This window comes from Bombyx mori, chromosome 10 (genome assembly GCF_030269925.1).
Source record: "Bombyx mori chromosome 10, ASM3026992v2".
Classification (NCBI taxonomy): Eukaryota; Metazoa; Arthropoda; class Insecta; order Lepidoptera; family Bombycidae; genus Bombyx; species Bombyx mori.
This window is the reverse complement of record NC_085116.1, coordinates 13,191,877-13,217,296: the sequence shown is the minus strand read 5'-3', so window position 1 is coordinate 13,217,296 and position 25,420 is coordinate 13,191,877. Positions and strand designations below refer to the sequence as shown.

Below are 25,420 nucleotides of genomic sequence, written 5' to 3'. Positions count from 1 at the left end.
AACTTACTTAATGTTTGATATCGTTAAGTGGTTACTGGAGTCCATAGACATCTATAACGTAAATGCGCCACCCACCTTGAGATATAAGTTCTAAGGTCTCAAGTATAGTTACAACGGCTGTCCCACCCTTCAAACCGAAACGCATTAGTGCTTCACGGCAGAAATAGGCAGGGTAGTGGTATCTACCCGTGCGGACTCACAAGAGGTCCTACCACCAGTAATAGGGCTAGGGGCGCTGTTCCAACTGCATACAAGTTTGAGTAAACTTTTACGCGATCGTTAAAAAACTCTTACTAAGCACACAGAGGTAATAAGTACAGTGTTTTGTTTTGGATCTAATAAATTCTGTTGTCATTGTTAAATACTCAAAAATATTATCGAAAATGTCGAACCTCAAACGATATCTTCTCTTCTTTGTATCATTATGTACGAATGCTACAAAACAACTCCCGAAAAAATGTTTTTATATGTTCCACAAGATAAACAATATCGAAAGAAATAGTTTCAATTTGTGCACCGAGATTATTTCAAAACAAAATCGTTTTTTGTTGTTGTGAAGATCATTTCAATGCATTTCATATAATATCGTTATTATTAATTATTATTTATCTAAGTGTACAGATAATTTTTTTTTTAACTTCTTTTTATCTGAAAGTTGATATGGGAATAACAATTCATTCATGAAATTTAGAGTGAATCGTCAGCAAAAGATACTGGAACTGGTAATTATCAAGAAGTAAATATCGTACTGATACCGTATCAAGCAATACTGTTGAACATATAGAAGTCCATTAAGCTTCTTTAACATTCAACAATTTCAACATCTGACCTAAAATTTAGTGTTTGGTCATTTTAAACTGACATTAAAAACCGCACCGTTGCTGTATATGTAAGTGAATAGTCGTCCTAAGTATGCAACTTGGTACCTCGAATTCCAGAAAAATTAAATAGACAATCATTTACAAAATATTGTTATCATTAATATCAGGAATATTATTCGAATTTACTTCTATAAATCCTTTTTCAGACATAGCTAACAAATCGCTTTTTTTAGTAAATTGGAGAAAGCCGGAAAGAACCGTAAATGCTGTACAGTCACGTGTTTTTTTTTAATAAAATTCCTTTATGCTTATAATTAAATTGAAAAAATAATAATTAACTTTTTGCATTAAATATAAATAGTTTTAAAATACATTTAAAAAAATCAAGATTTTTTTAAATTCAGAATCCCAATTCAAATTTCAACTTCGTGTCTCTTGGTGAGTAGCTGTATTCTGCTGTATACAGGCTGTGACATCTATGAGCTCCGATATCTCCTTTAAACCAGATGGGCTGTGAGTTTATCTTTTTTTTATTGCTGAGAGGGGTGGACGAGCTCACAGCCCACCTGGTGTTATGTGGTTACTGGAGCCCATAGACATCTACAACGTAAATGCCGCCACCCACCTTGAGATATGAGTTCTAAGGTCTCAGTATAGTTACAACGGCTACCGCACCCTTCAAACCGAAACGCATTACTGCTTCACGGTAGAAGTAGGCAGGATGGTGTTACCTACCCGTGCGGACTCACAAGAGGTCTTGTCTGCCGATCTAGAGCAATAGAAACGTCACATTAGTTCACATCCAAGTGCAATTTTCTGTAGGTTCTTATTTCAAACCACTAAAATGTCACGCAAGTGGAACCGCGAGAACCTCTTAGTATATTATCATATCTTTGAGAGTTAGCGGGCCAAGGCGCATTTACCTAACCTTGCTCATGTACTAGCATTAGTGCATTGAGAAATCACGGTCCGTGCGTAGAATTACAAAAGTCAAGTAACAAGCCAATTTAGTTTGTATCCAACACTACGTCTGGAATACCGTCTTTTAAAAAAATATACTAAAGTATTAGTTTTGATGCTACTACGCATCTGTTTTAATTAGATATCAAATTAAGTTTATTAAGTTCAAGCAGTTCGTTTATATTTGATGTGGCTGTGAGATAAGGAGGAATAACATTAAATTCTATTCATCACTAAACACAGTCTTTGAAGGAATTGTCATGAGCATGTATGATTTTAAAGAAAAAGTTGTACTGGTAACTGGCGGAGCCGCAGGCATCGGTGCTGGAGTAGTCGAAGCGGTACTGAAGGAAGGCGCCAAGGTGAGTAAAGTAGAATAGAGAAAATATGCAAATAGTTAATGCAATGTGCGTTCATAATATCAATACTATTGTTTAGAACTGCTTATGTTTATTTAGCACACATACGTTAGTACAAATTGTTCTGATATTGAATACTAATCTATATACTAATACGTGAAGCAAAAACTTTGTACCCATTTTTACGAAAATTGCGCGGACGGAGGAGTATGAAATTTCCCACACTTATAGAGAATGTAGAGAAGGAATGCAGAATGATAATATTTTTTTTAATTACGCATAAAAAATTCATTAAATCAATAAAGAAAACATTACACACACACAACAATGTATTTGACACAACACATATACACACACATATACCTTGCGTTTCTTATCAAACCTTTGTTACGAGGGCGGCACTGAAATCTGCTGAAACTGAAATCTGTACTGCCGTTGTACTGTTAAAACGGAGACCTTACAACTCGATTCTCGAGGCGGGTGGCAGTATTTATGTTGTAGATGTCTATGGGCTCCGGTAACCACTTAACACCAGGTGTGTCGTGAACTCGTCCACTCATCTAAGCAATTTAAAAAAAAAACAGCTTAGTGCTATAAAAACAGTTTTTTTGTATGTTCTGTCAGGAAAAATCATAACAAAAAATCGAACTTAAAAATGCATCTTCTTATATTTAGAGATGCTTAAGTATCAAAGTTGTTTTATTGAAACGCAGGCTTATTAGTGCGATCAAAACGATGATTTTACAGGAACGATTTCGCGTAACCAATATATACATTTATATATTTTATTTGCACCAAATTAAGCTTTAAAGCTCGATAAGTGATTTATTTTAACTGAACTTGAAAATATCACAAACTAGCAGCACATGAACTAAAAGCTTTAACCGTATTGCTAGGCTAAGACCTGACCTTTTACTGCAGTGCAGAAATTACAATGGTGGTAGTGTCAACCCATGACAATACGTCCTACCATTTCCATAATTACTACTTCTTTTCAGTCGTGTCACTCTTGACAGAGTGGTCGTGATCGTCATGTAGTTTTGGAAGGGGCAGACTTGATGCGTCTCATTATTTAATTACTATATGAAAAATCAGGGACAGAGGGCGAAATTTTTTTGGGAATTGGGAAGTAGATGATAGTGCAACTATTATGTCTGTTTATGTTACAGCATATCGCAGCATTAGATGTGGATTCAGTTAACGGGAAAATCCTTGAAGACGAACTAAACGACAATTATAAAGGAAATAAAGTGAAGTTCTACAAATGCGATGTTACCAGCAATGATTTGGAAACGGTATACGATAATGTGATCAAAGAACATAAATATATAGACGTTGTCGTGAACTGCGCTGGTATAATGAATGATAGACCTAATGTATATCTAAAAGAGATAGCTGTTAATGTGGTAAGTAATTGAAAATATTTTAAAAATATCTTCAGACAGCTCTTTGCATCTTGCGATTATTTGTTAATTATTTAATATTTTACGTTATGTAACCTAATTACCGTAGAAAATTTCTCCCTTGGCTATAAAGGAAAAACAGAAGACTATAAGTACTTATTTGAGTTGAAATTTTGCTTTTGGTAATTTACATTACGACTGTCCAGAAATACGATTTTGAAAGAAGAAAATGTAAATAATCAATACAAATACAATATTTGGTTCCAATAAGTGTTTCCTTATAGCAGATGTTCATAATACTCAACCATATTATTACGTATTTTAAAATCAAACGAGTAATTAATCTTTTCTTTTAGACTGCTCTGATAACAAGCTCGTTCAAAGCCTACAATTTGATGCGCAAAGACCACGGCGGCAAAGGGGGAACAATAATTAATATTTCGTCTATCGTTGGATTATTCCAAGCAAGTCTTTTGCCTGTGTATGCGGCCACCAAAAGCGCAGTTTTGCAATTCAGTACTTGTTTGGGAGTAAGTATTTGTTGTTTTTTATGACCGTGGAAAAAAATAAGCCTATGATTTCTAGAACCCATAGCCATGAGAATAGAGCTACCGCTCATTTTGCCAAGGTATCAATTTTAATTAGAATTAAACTATCACTTCGTCGAAAAAAATAAAAATAATAACAAAGCCGTGGATTGGTTAATCGTTAATCGCCGGTATTTTGTTATTCAATAACATTTCTGAGATTAGACATATAGTGAGAGATTAGATTATTAATAAGATTAAGATCTTCAGGATTTATGCTAGCTTTAGATTATTATTGAGATTATCATCGTCAGGATTGGTAATGTTATTCTAATTTCTCAATTTTAACAAGTTCTTTTTAACCTATCTATTGACTGGTAGCCTAATAGGCTATTCTAGCTACGTCCGGGCGGGTAGGTGAGATCACGGGCTCAACCTGAGAAAAATTGCTAACACTAGCAATAGGAAGAGCAGTGCTTTGCAGAATCCACGACCCATTTGGAATTGCGACCCACTGAGAATATCCGTCGAGAAACTCAGTGAGCTTTTTATTTGTCTGATTTTAGCTATACCTACTTATTTTCAGCCAAATTAGAATTTATTGGCACATAGTTAGAATTCGCAAGCAAAAAAACATGTTAGCCTTCTCAGCAAAGAGTGTGATTTGTTAATTTATCTATCGTAAGGCAACACTTTGGTTGGTACATGTAATGTGTACAAGAATGTGCCCTTCTTTAGATTACGTTGGGCCATACATTGTGCTACGGTTCACTTGCAAATGTCCACATTTCTGATCCAATATCGAAGGGAAATTTTCATAATTAATTTATATTTATTTCAATTAACCTTTTCAAGATGGAGCCGCATTATAGTCATTCTGGAGTCAGGGTGCTTACACTGTGCTTCGGCTGCACCGACACCACATTATTCAGCAGTAACAAAACCGGAGCATTTGACAAAGAAACTGAAATGTTATTAGAAGACAGCATCGGAACATTACCCATGCAGAAGTATGTGGACTTATTTGCTGATTGATCTAACTTGATCACTTATTTGGTCACCTCTCACTTTTATTACCTCACACCTTCTTTACTGGTGGCAGGACCTCTTGTGAGTCCGTAGTTACCACCACCCTGCCTAGTTCGGCCGTGAAGCAGTAATGCGTTTCGGTTGGAAGGGTGGGGCAGCCGTTGTAACTATACTGAGACCTTGGAACTCACATCTCGAGGTGGGTGGCGGCATTTACGTTATAGATGTCTATAAGCTCCTTTAGCCACTTAAAACCAGGTGAGCTGTGAGCTCGTCCACCCATCTATGCAATAAAAAAGCCCCTTTAAGACTAGTTCGAGATCATCTCATAAAAATATTGAAATCCATTTTTATTTGTTCTATATGAATTTTTAAGTCAGTAATGCGATGGTGATAAAATTTGGTATAGCTGTTGTTCGTACTCAGCCAAAGGCTTCCGTCAAGGTTTTTAGTTTCAAGAATTCGACATTTTTCACACATTTATTAACTTATAGAATTTTGGTTTTCTTTGGCTTTTGCAAGCTATAAACATAATAACTTATACTACTTTTACGGCTTAATCTCGTGTTTTTTAAATTCTATATAATGACAATAAGAACGCAAAATATTTCCAATGTTTCGAGTACTTGACATGACTAAAGGTGTTTTTATGTATCTAGAGTAAGTAGTTCTAATTATACAGAATAGACCCATTTTTTTAAACTACACACGCGCCCCTAATTAGTAGTTCTAATTATACAGAATAGAACCATTTTTTAACCTGTGTGGTTTAGTCGTCTTATGCTGATGATATTAGGAAGAAACGTTCTTCTTTCTTTCCTTGGTTTGCTAATCAGTATTATAATAAATTTTATCACAACAGAGACAAACGTTCTAGGAAGGGATATATGACAAATATAAAAACATACCATTTTAAATATATTGATATCTTTGACCTCATATCGCAAGGTCATAACACATTATTTATTTATTTATCATAAATCAACATATCATAACATAAATAATAGCCCCATTATGCTGGAGTGGCTCATGGTTTGGAATTAGCTACATCTCATTAAGTGTGGTGCAACTTGAAGCAAATCATTTAGAGAATTAAATTAAAATGTTAGTCTTTTTATTTCTTTTTTTTATTGCTCAGATGGATGGATGAGCTCACAGCCCACTTGGTGTTAAGTGGTTACTGGAGCCCATAGACATCTACGATGTAAATGCGCCACCCACCTTGAGATATAAGTTCTAATATCTCAAGTATAGTTACAACAGCTGCCCCGCCCCACCCTTCAAACCGAAACGCATTACTACTTCACGGCAGAAATAGGCGGGGTGGTGGTACCTGCCCGTGCGGACTCACAAGAGGTCCTACCACCAGTAAAAAATATTCAGGTGATATATATTGAGGTGAATATTAGAATTAATCTTAATCCTTTTGTTTCGGCTATAATTCAACACCAAATGTTTGGTTACAGACCTGATTCCGCCGTCAAAGGCTTGTTAGATGCGTACAGAGACGGTAAGAGTGGTAGTACCTGGTTGATCACAGCCGACAAACCAGCAGAGGACATCACCGAAAACATTACAAAAGGATTCGAAATCATGAGCAGAGGTGTCTTCTGTTAATTGAATGAGAAAATTAAGGGGTTCATTTATAAATTAAAGTCGTATTAATATTTATCTAGAACTTATACTAATTACGTTTGTTAAAAGGCAATTTAGCTCTAATATGCAATCCTGAATAACACTTTTTGATACTTCCTCTAACTAGCTTATAAGACTCTAATAACTCATTATAAATAAAGTTATTAATGTTTAAGACCAACATGCTTAATGTTTAACAATGTAATACGTAATATCCAGACAAATACTTTGATGCCGAGTTATCTTTTGTTTTCACTTATCGTGGCCTAAATGCACAAGTCACCAGTAAACAAACGTCGTGTGACGATGATGATAACAATTACTTATTATGTACCATTATAAGCATTGTGAATATCGAATAATAGAATAGAATAATTTTTAAATTTGAAGCGTTTTTAAATTCGTTCCTTACTCGATTTGGAGGGTTCTGGAAGATTGCAATCCTTGAAAATGAGGAAGGCAACACAAGGAGAGTAGGGGTATGGATTAATAGCGTGTCAGAAAAATAAAACAACATCAAATTACATGCGGTAAATATTTTTTATTTTTAAAAACTTTTCCATTATTCTTCATAACAACTTTCTCTGAACGTGAAATAAATCATCTCTGCTTATATTCTATTATCCATCATTATTGTCTTCCGGGATATTATCTTGATTAGTTATATAACTTTTGAAATCGTCTGATATGGCGTAAATTAACTACGATTTTCTGTTAAAAGAAATCTTGTAATCGAATACATTATGGAAGACGATACGAATGCTCTAATCAAATACTAAAAGTAACTTATCGTACTATTCGAAAAAACGGGAAGACTTTTTCAACGTTACGCAGTAGACCAGCGATTGTAAAGTGAACAACGTTAACAATACACAAATTAGTATTTCAAGTTCAAGAAAAACTTCATGTAATTATTTGAGTCAGTATTCTTCTCTCTCTATCCATGCGTATAAAGTGCGGAGCGTCGAAATACCGACTATTGTGCAATTTGATCTGTACGTACGGGCCTTATCGTGCGCATGTCGTATAATGTTTGTAATAAGTCAATAAAATTTATAAATAACTAAAATTATTTTGCTGTGGATTTAGGATTGAATTTTGTTTTTTTTTAAGCCAAAGTTTTTTACTTTTTTTTAAAAATCCTTTAGCGATTTCTGCAAAATATGTGGAAATAAGTTCAGCACTAATAAGGATAATTGAATCGGGCTGATCAGTTTGTTTTTGGAAACTAATTTATCTATTATTTTATTTATATTCTTATTTTAATCGCATTTTGAAACATTATTTGAATATATGCTTTGCTAGATGATCATACACCTTTAGTATGACACCACCCTCAACCAGATTCTATTCCTGTTACCTGTAACCACTTTATCGGGTCTCACCAACAATATCGGCTGTCTTCGTATTAGGCAAAGACTCCTTCAGAACCGGTTTATCTTTGATCTAATGGAAGACGAGTAGCCAAGAGATTAAGCACGGTCTCCTGTGACCTTTTTTTGTTAGAAATGTGTTATGTAACATTGTATGTACTAATAGCATTGCGTCATACAAGAACGAAAAATATTTGTACAAGATAAAAAAAAAGTAAACATTAGAACAAAACACATTGAAGTAAATCTTTGTTATCGTGTTAGATGAAGAACAATAATAAATTAAGTTTACTTAAATTCATTAGGGTTTAAGCTATGTTGCGATTATTTATGTTACGAAATATGTACATTAGGTATTATTATTTTTTCTACAATATCTCGGTGGAAAACTCCGGGCGCTAATATTTACCGGGAAAACAGAGGACAAGAGGACAAGAGGCCAAGAGCAAGGAATTTATTGTGATGAATTATAGACCTCGAACATCAACGTTGTCGAGACGGTATGAATTACTGTAATTCGAGAATGATTGGAGAAAATTGTATAGTAAAAGCTTGAGTCGTGACTTCCGACATTGTATTCGACACAAGAATTTGGATCGATAGAAGAACCCAAGGCTCATCTAGTTTTAATCGGTTACCAAAACCCAGTAGATATCACAACGTAAATACTATCTACTGCCGGCTGATGCAGAAACTATGAGTACAGTCTGGATGCCAAACACGATTCTCGATTTAACTAAAACAACAAAAATAGTAACCCTTTAAATTTGAACTTGGATTATTAATTTATCATGACATTTTGGAGTTTTAGTGTCCTACCGCCTGTAAAACAAACCATTTGAGACTGTCGTCACAAAATGGTTTTAGCGAACTACCTAGCGGGACCTGGAAAAAAAAAGTAATTTCGAATCTAATCGCAGATCGGTTTGCAAACCTAATAGAGTTAGATCCCAGGGCCCCCAGACGTCACGTATTTTCTGACGAACGAAATGTGGCCGATTGCGTAGTATTAGTATCTATGTATGTAACTACAGCTTTCAGAATTTACGTAAAGTTAGGTCATTATTTTGGGAGCTTTAAAGCGTCTGCAAAGCAATTCGGCCGACGGAAAGTGTCTGGGAGTATTGGCGACTTATTTTTAAGGATATTGCCTAAAATATACGTAAAAATCAGCTTTCAGAATTTACGTGAGGTAGGAAATGATTTTATGTACCTTGAGTACCTGATACCTGAAAACTGGCCGTCTAAGCAAGGTAGCAGGTAGGCATGCGTTCTTACTACATACTAACACTACGCAATCGGCCACATTTCGTTCGTCAGAAAATACGTGACGTCTGGGGGCCCTGGGATCTTGGATTATAAACCATCCATGGACCCACTCAAATACAATATGTAAACAGTCATCGAAAACGTCAAAGCGCGTAAGTGTTTAGAGATAAACACACTTAGAAAATTCGTACATGGTCACGTACATATTCAAAGATAAAGATCTTCCCGTTGTATCGAAAGCAAATAATAGTTATACTAAAATAATAACTACGAAATTTTTGTTTCAAATTTTGATTACTTAATATTACATTAATTTAATAAACATAATGTATAAATTATTACGTAAAGAACACTTTTGAATGCTTAATTTTAATTTTCCTATCTAAAAATTTGCTATTTATCCATTTTGATCTCAATTTTTATTTATTACGTTCAATTATTATTTTACATTTTTTTCTTTACTTAACATAAAGTATTAAAGAGTCATATGAATTTTCGGGTATCAATCTCCTTTCCCGGTTTATATGCTTAGAACTATTAACACCTGTAATCTCTGAAATTATGAAAATATTTAAGTAACCTAATACATAATATGAAGTAATTTAACAAAACCAAAACCTTTGTCGTTTTTTCGTGTGTCACCAAAGCACGGAATAGAGAATAACGTTAACTTCGCTTTATTTTTATCCACCTAATTTTTAACATAATTCAAATTTTATTATTACCTACCTTATTAGTAATTGAGATCAAAACCTACTTTCATCTAATAGTTAACGAGATATTTTAACAAACTCTTCCCTAATTTCCTTTGGAAACAAAAGATAAAATATATGATTAATTATCACTTTATTATACTTCTAAGATATGAATAGTTTATTATTTACATTTCGTTTATTAGGATGATGACGAAAAGGAATGGATGTCGAAAATTAATTTGCTTTCTAAAACATGACAACTAGTCTTTTTGGAGCCTATGTCCCATTGTACATAATATGTCCAATTTTTGGAGCCTTTATCCCATTGTACATAATCTGTCCAATCTGATTATCCAATGAAGAAACAAAATTACGATTCATCGTAAAACGGTTTTCTGTTATTTTTTATTTTACTTTATTTCTTATGATAGGCATGTGCGAATGAGCACATAGGAAATCAGATTTTCAATGGTTATCAAAACCAATAGACGTCGTGATGTAAATCCCATCAGCCACCTTAAGACAAGTGGTTGAAGTCGTTTGAAGTCTTAATTGTAAATCGGCGGTCCAATCCTTCGATCCGGAACATATAACTGCTTTTTGGTAGAAATATGCACGATAGTGGACTGGAATTACCCGCCCGTATTTTCTTTTCCATTTTTCTTTCGACTAGTAGTACATTTGGGAATTATTATTACTGAACAACGAAAACCACAACAATTGATGTCGTTGTCTTAAGTGATTTAAAAAAAAAACATTGTAAGTATAATATGATCTAGATAGTACATTGATCCATAACCACCCCAATATAAATACCACCTCTGAGACATGAAGTGGAAAATTTAATTTAAATAAACGTTTTATTTACTAGGCTCCGCTTCCTTGAAATCCAAATGTACGTAGCGTCAAAAAAAACAATACATATTTAACAACAACATTTAAAATTTAATGGCAGTGTTATTATTTTATTACGTTTATATCAATCACCATTATTTTCACAACAAAAATACTTTTTAAAGATAATATGTATAAGATTTTTTTGAGATGAAAGTTAACTCGTCCGACAATAACATACTATCTACTAGACTCTGTAGTCTATTCCGTCTAGTTACATAAAACGTTCTTTCTAATAACGACTAGTTGAAAAAAAAGGCTTAATAAAGTTTAATCTAGTGTAACAACAGGCCCTCAAAACGATTGCATTTTTGCAAAAACGTCAATCGGTCAAGCTTTATCGGATTGTGCGTATAGAAAGACCGAATTTCGCGTCATGCCACTTATAATAAACAAATATATAAAAGGAAAATTTAAAATTATACATATATTAGATCGAAAACTAAAAAAACACACTTAAATAGAAAACCGAACCAGTTTTTTTTAAAAATTAAATTATCATTAATTATTTTTATTTTTTTCTTATTATGCTGATATTACTCAGGATATTAAAGCGAAGTTATAAAATTATTGCATTGTCATCGGTCCTTGATGCGTGTGCAAGTTAAAACACAGACGGTTAGAACTCTGTGAAAATGACATTCAAAGATTACGTTACATACAAACAAAAATATATATCATAGCTTGATAAAAGCGTGTCAAAAACAACAAAATACTATTTTTATTATTAAATAAATTAACATAAGATATATTTACATATGACCAATGTATGGTCGCCGATCGACTGCATTTGGTCCGAAATGTATTTTAGTATTTTTCAATCTAAACACTGTATGTACCTACTCTATTATTTACATTATCACAACACCTAATGGAGTTTGATCTCAAATTTAAATATTCGTCGTTTCGTTTATATTTCAATTGTTAATTACCGTGAATTTCGAACGTAAAAACAGTTGACCAACATATGGTCAATCGTTTGGAAGTATTCCGCGTTGGAGACAAAGGCCAACGCCAACATTTGATCCAGGACTCTGCGCTGAGCGGTCACACAGTGGTGACCCTGTCGATTTCAACGTAACGCACAGAGTCCTCGCTTGGTCAGCAAATCACTTCTTTCTCGTCGAAAATGGCGGTGTCTGAAGACAGACTTTTCAATCTCTGCTGGAGCGCTGAACGACGACGCCGACACGACCTAGTAACTGCCACCTGTGGTTTTTGAAATTTAGTAATTAACCTATACATACATGTAATGAATGATTGAATGTCAATCTGTCATATGACAATTGATAGTTGTTTAAATAATTTTTCGGTTAATGGACGTTGTGAAATGTGTGTTAAAGAATTATTGAAGAAAGGGCATTAAATGTTGTTTCTTGTTGTTTAGAAGAAACGCAATTTCGTCTTTTCTTATTTAAACACCGTAATTACTATTATATACATATAAATAAAACTAGACGATGACCGAGCCTTGCTCGGTTTTTTTTTTGATAACCCCATCATCTTGTTGTGTCTTTAAAGCGGTTAGTTGCCCTCAATTAAGAAAAATAGTATTATTATTCGCCAATAGATGTCGGGAAGAGTTGATTATTGAAAACACGAATAAAACAACATTTTCTGAAAATAAATCGTAGCTATATCGATTTATCGCCCCCGAAATTCCCTGTATACTAAATTTTATGAAAATCGTTGGAGCCGTTTCCGAGATTCAGATTATATACATAATATATTATATTGATATACAAGAATTGCTCGTTTAAAGGTATAAGATTCTAGTGTCTGTTTGTAATATTGAAATAACCACTTTTTACTACATGCATATGAATATATATATATATATATATATATATATATATATACGGTACATACACCAGAATAACATTTTTTACAATTTTTGTCTGTCTGTCTGTTTGTTTGTTCCGGCTAACCTCTGGAACGGCTGGGCCGATTTTGACGAGACTTTCACTGATAGGTAGCTGATGATATAACGAGTAACTTAGGCTACTTTTTTTAGACTAGCTTTGCCCCGCGGCGTTACCCCAGGTTATTGTCGTACCGTAATATCGCGGGACTCATCTATCAATAATAAAATTTAATGTTTCTGAAGCAAAGCGAGGGCAGGTTGCTAGTCTAATATATAAAATTCTCGTGTCACAATGTTCGTTACCATACTCCTTTGAAACGGTTTGGCCGATATTTTTATGTAATTTTATAGGCATGTTCAATAGGTCTGAGAATCGGCTACTATCTATTTTTCATACCCCTAAGTGATAAGGGTTGTCCACCACTAACATTAATTTTTTATTTTTTGGACTTTTTTTTTTGTTATAATGAGGCATGTTATAATAGGTATGTGGTTCACAGCATTACATGCTTCTTTCACTCATTTACCAAATCCTTACACACTTACAATAAGTTGGTTTTTTTTTTCTACACTAGAAGTTCCCTAGAAATCTTTTATATGTTAAAAAAACGCTTGCCGGGTCAGCTGTAATTTATAAATATGAATAGGTAATTAATGGTAGGCAGCGGCTTGGCTCTGCCCCTGGCATTGCTGACGTCCATGAGCAAGTGGTCATGGGCCGTATGCTCGTCTGCTTACAAAGGCATTTTTTTTTAATCAAAGTTGTCTGGTTTGCAGTACAAATAGTACTCTAACACTATCGCATATGAATCAAAATTGTGTATCCATACACAACTTTGATTCATATTATAGTTACCTACCTAAAAATGATAAGTTATGTTAGTAAAACATTGGTTAATGTTTAAGATTTCTGTTTGAGTAGTGTTACAGACAATTGAGACATCGACCTCATGCTCAAGGGAGCAGTGTTCGCGTTGTGATACCTATAAGTTGTGGTAAATTTTAAAATTAAATTAAATAAATATGTAGAAAATGAAATAGTGTGTACGCGCCATTAGCTGTCTTCTCTTGTGGTTTTTCCTAAGTGACAGTTGAATTATTATTTTTCTGATATGAAAATAAAACGATTGTTTGTTTTTTGATTTGATTGATAAAACGATTTTCTTTAAAAGACAACTCGAAGTTTTAATATTTAATATTTTACTTAGTAGTATTCGTTAACGATACATTTTTGTGAGTTCATCACATTTCGTAAAAATTGATACATTAGTATGGGCTACGACAAATTTTGAAAATCTTTTGGCCTGATACGATTACTAACAACGAGTTGTGGAGGATCACCAAGCAGACACCAATAGAGAGGGAGATCCTTACGCGGAAGTGGCATTGGATTGATGAAACATTAAGAAAGCCCGATACCCAACTATCCAAGAGAGCAATGACCTGGAAAGTGTCAAAATGAAGAGAAGCTGTTCCAGAACAACTTGGCGTCGCTCAGTAGAACAGGAATTGGGCGTCTTGGTCATGACGCGGGAGGGGGTAGAACATATGTAACTATACTTGAGACCTTAGAACTTATATCTGAAGATGGGTGGCGCATTTACGTTGTAGATGTCTATGGGCTCCAGTAATCACTTAACACCAGATGGGCTGTGAGCTCGTCCACCCAACTAAGCAATAAAAAAAACAACTATCCAAGAGAGCACTGACATGGAAAGTGTCAAAAGGAAGAGAGGCCGTCCCAGAACAAGTTGGCATCGCTCAGTAGAATTAGAATTGGGCGTCTTGGGCATGACGCGGGAAGATTTAGAACAGACTGCCGAGACCGATGCAAGAATTTGATTCGAGTTTTTTTTTATTGCTTAGATGGGTGGACGAGCTCACAGCCCATCTGGTGTTAAGTGATTACTGGAGCCCATAGACATCCACAGCGTAAATGCGCCACCCATCTTGAGATATAAGTTCTAAGGTCTCAAGTATAGTTACACAGCTTACCCCACCCGCGGAAGGTAATAGGTAAGAAAGGAAGGAGTATGGGCGGAAACTGACCAGTGCGCAGCAGGTGAGTGCGGCGAAGGCCAGCAGCGCTAGTGCGTAGTGCGCGGGCAGACGCAGCAGTGCCGAGCAGTGCGCCAGGCGCTCGTCGTCACCGTGCGGGCAGTGCGCCACGCCGTCGCACCACAGCGCCGCGGCGATGCACGCGTCCAGCGACGCGCACCGGTGCGTGCACTCGCCCGATAGCGCGAACACGCTGCCCGGCCCGCTTGCCTCTCTGAAACGTAAGACAGCCCAAACGGTTTGAAGGGACAGCCGTTGTACTGTCAAAACGCAGACCTTAGAACTCATATGCTAAGGTTGTAGATGTCTATAAGCTCTGGTAACCACATAAAATCAGTGAGCTATCGGTAAGCAGCACTTGGCTCTGCTCCTGGCATTGCTGAAGTCCATGGGCGACGGTAACCACCCACCCATCAGGCGAGCCGTATGCACGTCTGCCTACAAGGGCAATAAAAAAGGGGTCGTCCATCCACCTAAGCAATAAAAAAATAATAATAATAAAGGCAGCTACAGTTACCATTGTACACACTATCATTTAAAACGAGGGTGGACGGATTTGTCTGCTCTTAACATCCTACCCGCAGTCTTCAGTCTGCCCGAGATCATGGCGTTTGAAATATAATCGAAATATATTCGGAACTCACATGTGAAAATCGTGGTATGAACTCGTTGAATATAATCGTATGCAATATGGGCAATTAATTTAAAACAACAGTGACTGTAATTGCGGGCTAACGCAACCGCCTTAACCTTCGGGCAGGCAGGGCATTCATCTTATACAAAAAATGTTGCTTTCTTGACATCATGGCGACTGCATTTGAAACTATAAGTAAACAGTCCCTTAACTCGTAATACTTATCAAACTCACAGAAGGCGAAAGATGCAGGTATACCTCTTAGAGAGTTCTAGCCACGAAACAAAGTAATTTCCGGCTTCTACAGCGATGAGTTCAACAGCTAAAGAGCGTGGGAACTCCAAGTCGAATCGGTCAGGAGAAGGTCCGGGTTGTAGCACGTGTCGAGCAAGTTCGTCTACATCCTTAGACCAGCCTTCAGAGAAAATTTCTACTACCTCTTCTGTATCCTGAAAATTAGAGATACAAATCTGATCTCTGTGGTTCTGCAAAATATTCTTAAGAAAACCTTAAAACGCCCGAAGAGAAATGCGCGCTGCACTGTTTTTGATTTTGTGTGATTTTTCGGTATCCAATGTGTTGACAAACTGACAAACTACGGATCACTGATTGTTGATTCAAAAATGCATTTATATTGTTCTGCACGGTAGTTCAGTTAGATTTAGGAGTAAAGTGAGCTTCCCCGCACTGGGTCTTAGTGACGTATAAAATTATCCCAGAGTCTATCACTCCTTTTGTTGCAGGAAGCCGGCCGGTATTCGTTGGCCGTTAAGTAGCTATGAACTAATAAATAAAACACAAACAAAATCTTACAGAAACAACGAGGTATTATAATATCAATTCTGCGTTAGATCAATTAAATATTAACGTTAAGAGATGTAACATTATGACAATGTGTTTTGTGAGAACTTTTTTTAATAATATACATCATTTTCGTCTGTTAAATCTAAGAGCAGAGGCTATTGACATGACAGCAGTAGGCTTTCATCGACTTGTCAAATTAATGAGAACTACCTATAAATAATGGCTTATTATCCTGTTGAGGCTTATCTGTATTCATTGAAATCTTATCAAATTCAAATTCAAAATCATTTATTTCAACTTGGATGTCATCAAAAACACACTTGTTGAATGTCAAAATGTAAAAGAAAATGTTAACTCTACCACCGGTTCCAAAAAAAGCCACAGTCCTGAGAAGAACCGGCGAAACAAACTCAGCGGGGTTTTTTTTTTTTTGTATTTTCTCAACTATTTTCTTTTTTTTTTTAAAACAAGAAAACATATTTACAGTATACAAAAAAACAAGTCAAAAAAATACAATTCAAATAAATAATAATAATAATGAAAAATGAAAAGGCCAGGAGCGAACGCCTCATTCCCACGTAGTGCCATCTAGTAAAAAATCCTTAACTTTATAATATGCCTTGTTGCACAAACGTTCCTTGACAGTTTTCTTAAATCTATGAACAGGTAGTAGTTGAACGTTTTGTGGGATCTTGTTGAAAAGCTGTACACCCAGCCCCCTGAAAGAGTTGCTTATTTTCTTAATTCGAGCCGCCGGCAACGCAAGCCTATGTTTGTTCCTAGTGTTCACATTATGCAAATCGCAGACTCTGGGGAATTCTACAATGTTTTTACGCACGTACAATAAATTTTCAAAAATGTATTGGGACGCTAAAGTTAGAATTTTGATTTCCTTAAACTTGTCCCTCAAGGATTCCCTCGGGTGCATATTATAAATAGCACGAATAGCTACGTAAAAACTGAACAAATTCAGTATTTTCACGAAATAGGCAGCCTTATTCGCTATTCAGTGATAACTCTTTCTTACCTGCTCAGGAGACTCAGGGCAAATATAAACGGGCATTAACCCTCCAGCGTAAACGGCGATTCTGTTTTGTGTTCTGCACAAGTGCCTTAAATCTGGTGCTACTGTGATATTGTTGAGAAGAGTAAAGTTGTCCAACGTTGGTTCACTGATGATTGATCCGCGCACTTGTAAGTAGAGATAATGACCCGGCGAGGGATCTATTAGCCAAGGGCGATGTTCACAATGCTCCTAAAATAAATGAAAGTGGGATTAGTCTCCATCTGCGGAATTTATCGGGGAAAGCTTGCATAGACAATTAAGCCACACAGATTAAGAGTTTCAAATATCATTTGTTTTTGACCAAACCTCGTGAAGAAACCTCAGAACACGATGACATAATTGATGAAAGTTGTAACAAGTAGGGGCGATTAACAGTTGCGTTTCTTATAGCTATTTGTAAGCAAGCTCACGGCCCACTTCGTGTCAAAAGTACTCAAAAGGTTACCGGAGCCAACAAACATGTGAATACCGCTACCTACCACCACCTAGAGATATAAGTCACTATGACGTCAGAGTGTCACTGGAATTGCATAACAGTTATGTCATAGTTCATTTTTTTATTGCTTAGATGGATGGACGAGCTCACAGCCCACATGGTGTTAAGTGGTAACTGGAACCCGTTAGTGCGCCACCCACCTTGAGATATATCTCTAAGGTCTCAAGTATAGTTACATTTGAGCGCTGTTAAATCTACTCCGACGGTTCTACTATGAGTAATTTCAAAATTTACGGGTTTACCGTTATCAGGACTATACTAGAGTGGCAACGTTTTCTATCTTGTCGTAAGAAGAGGGTCTTAAGGCGATGTACTCACAACCAAAAATATATAATGCATACTACACTAAGTGGCTTCTCGTGAAGCTTCATAAGGGGGAATCAAATCTATCGCCAGCCGCTTAGGACTATACGCAATAGATATAATAAGGGTTACAAAGGGTAAGGGTAAGTAAGTGAGCAATGCTAGTTGAACTTGAACGAACTGAAAAATACAAAAAGCATATTGAAGATAGTAAAACTTTCAAGGTATATATGCTAACTAAAACTAATTCTTAAGTGGCCGCTTAAACTAAGCACTTTCCAGCTTCAATTAAGGTCTGAACTTACTGCTTCCGAGTCTGGTAATGTAGCGGATAATCTAAGTTCTCCACTGGCTCCATACACTCGATGGGTACTTTCACAAACGGAATCGTATCTGACAAACTCTACAGACGCTTCGAAGCCAAAAGATCGGAAGTCATCTGTCGCCGTCATATTCACCACATCGAATTTCAGCTCGGCCACAGTTGACGAAGACACGAACTCGTAGTCGCCGACGTCACTGAAATAGTTGAAACAGCAACACTTAGATATTATTGGAAGAAATACAAGATGCTGCCATCAAATGTGTTCTTGTTCATTTGATGCCGCTTCAAGCGTGTTTGAATTAATTCCTGTTCACTGTTTGCTGATGATTGTTGATCTGTTGCTGATAATTGATATTCGATATCAGAGTTGTTAATAAGTTACTGTTTTCCGATATGTCAAAAGGATTGTTAATAAATAGACTACTAACCTGCACAAGCAATCTCTCGGTATCCCAGAGCCAATGTTTTTCCAAGGTCTGTCGAATATCCTCACAGCTGCTGTGAGGTCACCGGCGCATCGATACCAGGGTGCGTGGGCGGAATGCACCGATCGACACAATCTGCCACCACTTCGAACACCCCAAACCCTTAGTCTGACCACTTCACCAGGATTTGCTTCGAAGCGATACGTGCAACTATAATCATAAAATTAATTATAATATAAAAAGTTCTTAATTTGTTTGAGCATTATAGATAACGAATGAGCAGAAATCATAAAAATAGCAATCCTATTATTTTTTTAAAGTTATAGATATTTCAATAATATAATTAGGTCAATTCTGACTATGGACGCCGATATTGGTAACACAAATCGACAATGTAATAATACATAGAAATATTCCTACCTAATATTTCTGGCACCACCTCGTCCATACAAGAACACGTCTCTCGGTGAAGAAAAATTAATGGGTGGATCGGGAGGAGCTTCAGGAAAGGATCGTGAGGCAAATCGTCGAGAACACGGACCACGACCCCAAGGCTCGCCATCTTGGTGTAGATCCACGAATTCGTATAATGCCTTGAAGAACACTGGTCTGAAATTGAAAACCAGTACATAAACAACGGTACAGGAAAAAAGATACCATTTAGCAGCTACTCTAGCACACAAAAAATCATTCATGTCTTTTACTCCATAGTTGAAATTTAGTTCACCATTTGACGTACGAATAATGGTAACTCGTGACTTTATTCACCAAACGAGTGTGCCAACATTTAGTTTTATCAGATTCACAAAGTATACTTATTTTTCTTATGTAGTGCAAATGAATGGTCAATAAATATTCATTAAACATGTGGCTGAGAAAACAGGACCAGTAGTTCATGATAGACATATGGATGAAACAAAATCACTAACTTCAAAGCTGTTCCTTGAGTTAACTTCAATTCCAAAGTCAAAGAATCCCCCTTGGAAAGGAAGCTTTCTGTTTTCGTGCAGGCTCTGGATTTTTTCAGCAGTGCATGTTCGCATGTCCTGGGTGCTCTTTCCCTGCAGAATCTGGCTATGAGTGTTGCATTCGTAGGAGGTCGACCCACAATTACTGATTGAGGGGATGTCGCTCTTGACATTTGGACTGACCGCTCTTTGTCACTGAAAGGGTCGTAAGAACCTGTTTGATCTGTTTGTTTTTAATTAATGTAAGATCCCAATCTCTTTACAAATATTTTTACAGATTTATTTATTTATTTAACTTAATGCACAGAAGTACAATAGCGGACTTAATGCCTGTGGCATTATCTACCAGTCAACCAAGGGTGGTGTAGAGAATTCTGTGGTAGGTGCATAACTTAATATGAAAATAACCAAACTGATAATAATACTTCATACATAATATATAAACACAGTATATATATATAATCACATACAACAACGTACACAATATTATATCATGATAATGTACAGATATACTTTGTCCAACAAAACGTATCCGATAATATGTGAAAAGCAGAATTACTCAAAATCAGTGAAACTAAAAAAAACATTCTCACCAAAATATATCGCTGCAACCAGGCGATATTCTCATCGGACCATCCCATATATTAAAATGGCTTCCGCAGTATTCGTCCTCGGGCAAGTTAGGGTTCAGAGCGTTGGTCACATAAAATTTCAATACCGAAAACCAAACCCTGAATCGTGGAGCCGAAAACGACGGCCGTCTGTAAATTATGTGGCGTCCCGAAGGCCCGGAGGTGTCAATCCCTTGCATGTGATAAAGGCACGTGGTGTTCGGCGGTAAAGAATGTTGCGGATGCTCCAAAACACCACGACCTGTCCCTCGGATCCAGAATTCGCAAGTTCTCTTGTTTTTCGCATATGTAGGCGACTGTTGATCAACGAACCTGACCTAAAATTGATTAATATTATGATAACCGTAACAAGGACCCTCGGCGTCGTTAATCAAAACTAATGGACGAACGAGGTAACGGGAGCGGTGCTGTTTTAGGGAGCCAATTATGTCGTCCTTATTTCGAGATTAATAATGAAATCAATGGCGCAGTTGTTAAATTTTTCTCTTTTTTTCCCCTTTCCAATTAAAATTTTTAAGGGTAAAAATTTTGGGGTCGCCTCCCGAATTCATAGGTTTAAACAATGTGGACGAGATCTCTTGTTCCATTACTATGTCCATGCGAGCCTGCGTTACTAATTACACTTTGGCAGAGACCCAACCTACGCCTCCGGGGCACTGCTTGATTTATTATTATTCACTGCAAACGAACGTTTTAAACATCACGATAATACATTAGTCCATTAACCTAATTTTAAAGCAACGAGTATACGGAAAGATTACAGCGAGTCTAATGTTGGAGCGGTAATAGTGGTTTAGTTGTTCCTAATGAATTCAAATGCAGCCAGATTTCAAAGAAAAATACTATTTGCAACTCGTGCTCAGACATTTGGATTGCAACTTAAAACTAATTCGATCCTTATAATGAAAAGCTTTTAGCAATCATAGATATTTTAACGAGGATTCGATTAACAGGTTTAAAAAAATCTGGGATTCTCAATGAGATAGAAAAACTATCTTCGATGTTAATTACAGTTTGGATGATAGCCAAATTATGAGTGGACTATTATTATGGAGTATTTTCTTAAAAAAATATTCCCATACTTTTACACGTTTAGGAGAGAACGCTTTGAGTTTTAGAAAAGAAATGTTTTTTTTTTATTGCTTAGATCGGTAGACGAGCTCACAGCCCACCTGGTGTTAAGTGGTTACTGGAGCCCATAGACATCTACAACGTAAATGCGCCACCCACCTTGAGATATAAGTTTTTAGGTCTCAGTATAGTTACAACGGCTATCCCACCCTTCAAACCGAAACGCATTACTGCTTCACGGCAGAAATAGGCGGGGTGATGGTACCTACCCGTGCGGACTCACAAGAGGTCCTACCACCAGTAAATTATCCACCAGTTATCTTTGAAACTAATATTATTTTGAAAAACAAATGATGAAAGCGTCTTTAAAATTTCTAATGAACCTGTAGAAAAACGAATGAACAATTTATGATTGATAATGTTAAACAATAAATTCTCTTATCATTTATTCAAATTCTAAATATGTACTACAACCGTATAATAATAATAATAATAATTATTATTATTTTTTCGAAAATGAAATACCTACTTCGACTTCAAGTTGAAACCCGTGTAGTGATTGTAAAGTTGCTGGCTGAAGGAATGTGCCAAATGGGGACGTAGTGAATTCGACCAGTAACTCAGGTCCACTCGATATCGCTTCTGGGACAGCCACACCGCCTCCACAAAACCTTAGCACGACAGGGTCTCTAGTTGTGTAGCCATCGTATACCGTAACATAATCCTGAACCTCGTCACACTGTTGCCAAAATTTCAGCTCTCTTCCGTTGTTACCCCGTTCTTGTTGGGCAGCATACAAAGCCTTCTGACTCCTTATAGAAATCAACTGCCCGTTGGGCTGTTTCACCACAATCAAGGCGTGTTTACCCTGAGGGACCTCGTGTTGTCGCACGGCATAGTAACACGTCAAATTTCTCGGGTAAACGCCAGGGAAATTCGGTGATTGTAACCTACAGTTTTTACGATCGCAGTCGCTGAATATCCGGGAGCAATAAGTTCCGGAGATCAAATCCCCGAGGTAATACTCGGGCGTTCGTGTCGACCTTGCATTCGTATCTTCGCGTGAAATGTTTACGGGGACGGCTATAGGTCTCAGTTTGAAAAAGGGACGATCTGAAATGAGAAATGGTTATTGCTTAATGTTGACGTCGTATTTTACGGCGACGACATTTGCAAATGAAATTGGAACGTGCTGTAATAATGTCGTCACGTGTAATAAACTAAATATTGTTTTACCTAATAGAGGCGTACCGCCGTATCTGACTGTGGCGTGCTCTCTCCGTAGAACTTTGTATGCCATTCTGAAATCGAAATTATAATTGTTCTGTTCTTTGGACAGATGAAGAAGCCTTATGATGAGAGTTATCGATTTTGTTTCGCTGTAGTAAATCGAAGGACCCCATGAGGTGCCGCACCAAGAGCCTCCGACTTGAGGTCTACTTGCTTCTTGTATTTGCATATAGCCATCGGGGCAACCGTCTTCTGTGAATGATGTAAATCGCCCCAGGGTAAAACTATCAAATAACACCTGAAACAAAAAGAAAATTTTGAAATTTTCCGAAATGATAATAAACGTGTTTTTATTTCTATAATTTCACTTAAATTTTATATATACTTTAAAAGTTTAACAATCCAAATGTAACGACAAAGCATTAAGTTGAGACTACGAATTCCATAGTTATTCAAATTTCTACTTTATTTCAAAAGGTATACGAGGTATTTAAACTTTTAAAACCATTCAGCGAAAGTTTGAGAGTGAAGTAAATTTACAAAACGGTTAATAGCAAAGCTATTAGCAAAACGTTAGGTACTAAATTTCTTGAATCGTTACACGAAATCTTTAGTGACATAACTCATTATGTTCGCATAAAGATTTCAACTAGCAATTTTACTCTCTAAGTACACAATAAGTCTGTAGTCTGTAGTCACAATAAGTTCTGAAGTCGTCGTGGCCTAAAGGATAAGACGTCCGGTGCATTCGTATCGAGCAATGCACTGATGTTCGAATCTCGCTGGCGGGTACCAATTTTTCTAATGAAATACGAACTCAACAAATGTTCACAATTGACTTTCACGGTGAAGGAATAACATCGTGCTATAAAAATCAAACCCGCAAAATTATAATTTGCGTAATTACTGGTGGTAGGACCTCTTGTGAGTCCGCACGGGTAGGTACCACCGCCCCGCCTATTTCTGCCTTGAAGCAGTAATGCGTTTCGGTTTGAAGGATGGGACTATACTGAGACCTTAGAACTATACCTCAAGGTGTGTGGCGCATTTACGTTGTAGATGTCTATGGGCTCCAGTAACCACTTAACACCAGGTGGGCTGTGAGCTCGTCCAAACATCTAAGCAATAAAAAAAAGTCTCTAATGGAAATAACCTATTAAACTATCTGTTTTAAATTAGAAACTAAAATAATATAAATAATTCCAAGAGAACTCTTTGGATGTTTTCGTTCAAACACTTAAAGATAGCTCATAAACGTTTATCTACAAACTAAACATTTTTATCTCAAGTGCACGTTTGGCTGAACACTTTATCGAATATAATTTTTTATATTCTTCATATTGCCTAACGTTAAATTAAATTTTAATATTCTCAAACGTCACTCCGTGCCGTCAGCGAGATGTCATTGCAATACCTTCCCTAATTGAATAATTTAAGACGCATTTCAAATTACCAGTGGAGCCCCAGTAGTCGATATTCGACGATAATTAATTGAAATTATAAGTTTTAACATTATTATTGTGCTATTGTCAAAGACTTATTATACTTCTAATCACAGATTTCGACAAGATTACACTATAGACAAATAATATTAAAGACAAACTATATTATTCTCAATTTGATCACAGACTTTAAACAATAACAAAAGTTTGACAATAAAGACAGAGTCTATATACCTAATATATGTATATCTGTTGTGTCAAATACTTGGTAACGTTTTTTTTAATTGATTTAATGTGTTATTTATTCATAATAAAAATAAAATATTAACATTCTGCACTCCTTCTCTATATTCTCTATATGTGTGGGAAATTTCATACTCCTCCGTCTGCGTAATTTTCGTAAATAGGTGTACAAAGTTTTTGCTTCACGTATTAATATATAGATACTGACAAGCTCTAATTCAAAAAAGGCAGGCATGTGCTTATCAGAACAGACACGGAACCCTTTCGAAGTCAAAACGATCGTTCAAATACACATTCGGCTTATCCAATGTCCCTGAATAATATTATGTGAACGAAAATATCTTTACATTTTCATTTACCGACTTGCCTTTTTTGTTATCATTATATTATTTACGACGTTTTGAAAATTCTATTTTTCGTGATCACTCACGGACGACAGACAGGTATTCGGAAAGGAATAAGGGATCCGTTGCATATAAATTTCTGTGCTAAGTTTCAGTGATAATGCTCTGCTATCTTTATCTTTAAAGTTTTAATTATGCCTACGACTTGTAAAAACCAAAGTAAATACCATACTGCTTAGAACGTTCAACCTGATAGTTGAAAAGCTGATGGACAAACATTTTACGACTGTACCGAGAAATAAAATGTCAGCCCTTATCACTATAAAAACTTAATAGTTTATTCCCACCACTTGTGAATTCGAATTGTTCTCAGCCCTTAGATGTAGTGGTAGCTCTACTTTTTTCACAATTTTAACAAAATTTCATAACAGGCCAGACAGACGACTGATTCACTAATATGTAGAAGAAAACATTAACACGTCATCGAAATAATCCAAAACTTTTTTATTTAGTAATCTGTGCCAAAAGTTTGTACATTGTTTAGTAATAT

At 36.2% G+C, this 25,420-nt stretch overlaps 2 protein-coding genes across 3 annotated transcripts in view; one reads left to right on the top strand and one right to left on the bottom strand.

Annotated features, from left to right (window-relative positions):
• Nucleotides 1-27: 27 nt before the first annotated feature.
• LOC101746928 (15-hydroxyprostaglandin dehydrogenase [NAD(+)]) lies at nucleotides 28-7,123 on the top strand. The gene is made up of 5 exons (XM_004921595.5): nucleotides 28-2,143; nucleotides 3,310-3,546; nucleotides 3,900-4,073; nucleotides 4,926-5,080; nucleotides 6,566-7,123. The coding sequence occupies exons 1-5, from the start codon at nucleotides 2,042-2,044 to the stop codon at nucleotides 6,714-6,716; spliced, it is 819 nt and encodes a 272-aa protein (XP_004921652.1). The 5' UTR covers nucleotides 28-2,041; the 3' UTR covers nucleotides 6,717-7,123.
• A 132-nt stretch (nucleotides 7,124-7,255) lies between these two features.
• Nucleotides 7,256-25,420, bottom strand: part of Lrpl (low density lipoprotein receptor-related protein-like protein) — a 166,119-nt gene continuing 147,954 nt past the window's right edge. The window contains exons 4-14 of one of the 2 annotated variants that reach the window (XM_062670289.1): nucleotides 22,848-23,139; nucleotides 22,141-22,724; nucleotides 20,502-20,857; nucleotides 19,870-20,103; nucleotides 19,361-19,549; nucleotides 18,944-19,150; nucleotides 18,496-18,709; nucleotides 17,353-17,580; nucleotides 15,780-15,970; nucleotides 14,879-15,101; nucleotides 7,256-12,174 (exon numbers count right to left, since the gene is read on the bottom strand). In XM_062670289.1, coding sequence (XP_062526273.1) covers nucleotides 12,067-12,174; nucleotides 14,879-15,101; nucleotides 15,780-15,970; nucleotides 17,353-17,580; nucleotides 18,496-18,709; nucleotides 18,944-19,150; nucleotides 19,361-19,549; nucleotides 19,870-20,103; nucleotides 20,502-20,857; nucleotides 22,141-22,724; nucleotides 22,848-23,139 — 2,826 coding nt within the window. In that variant the 3' untranslated portion in view covers nucleotides 7,256-12,066. 2 annotated transcript variants of the gene reach the window in all.

Coding starts and splice junctions, on each gene's coding strand:
- LOC101746928 (XM_004921595.5), top strand. CDS start 2,042: ATGAGCATGTATGATTTTAAAGAAAAAGTTGTACTGGTAACTGGCGGA. Junction 2,144..3,309: donor TACTGAAGGAAGGCGCCAAG/GTGAGTAAAGTA, acceptor TTTATGTTACAG/CATATCGCAGCATTAGATGT. Junction 4,074..4,925: donor AATTCAGTACTTGTTTGGGA/GTAAGTATTTGT, acceptor AACCTTTTCAAG/ATGGAGCCGCATTATAGTCA.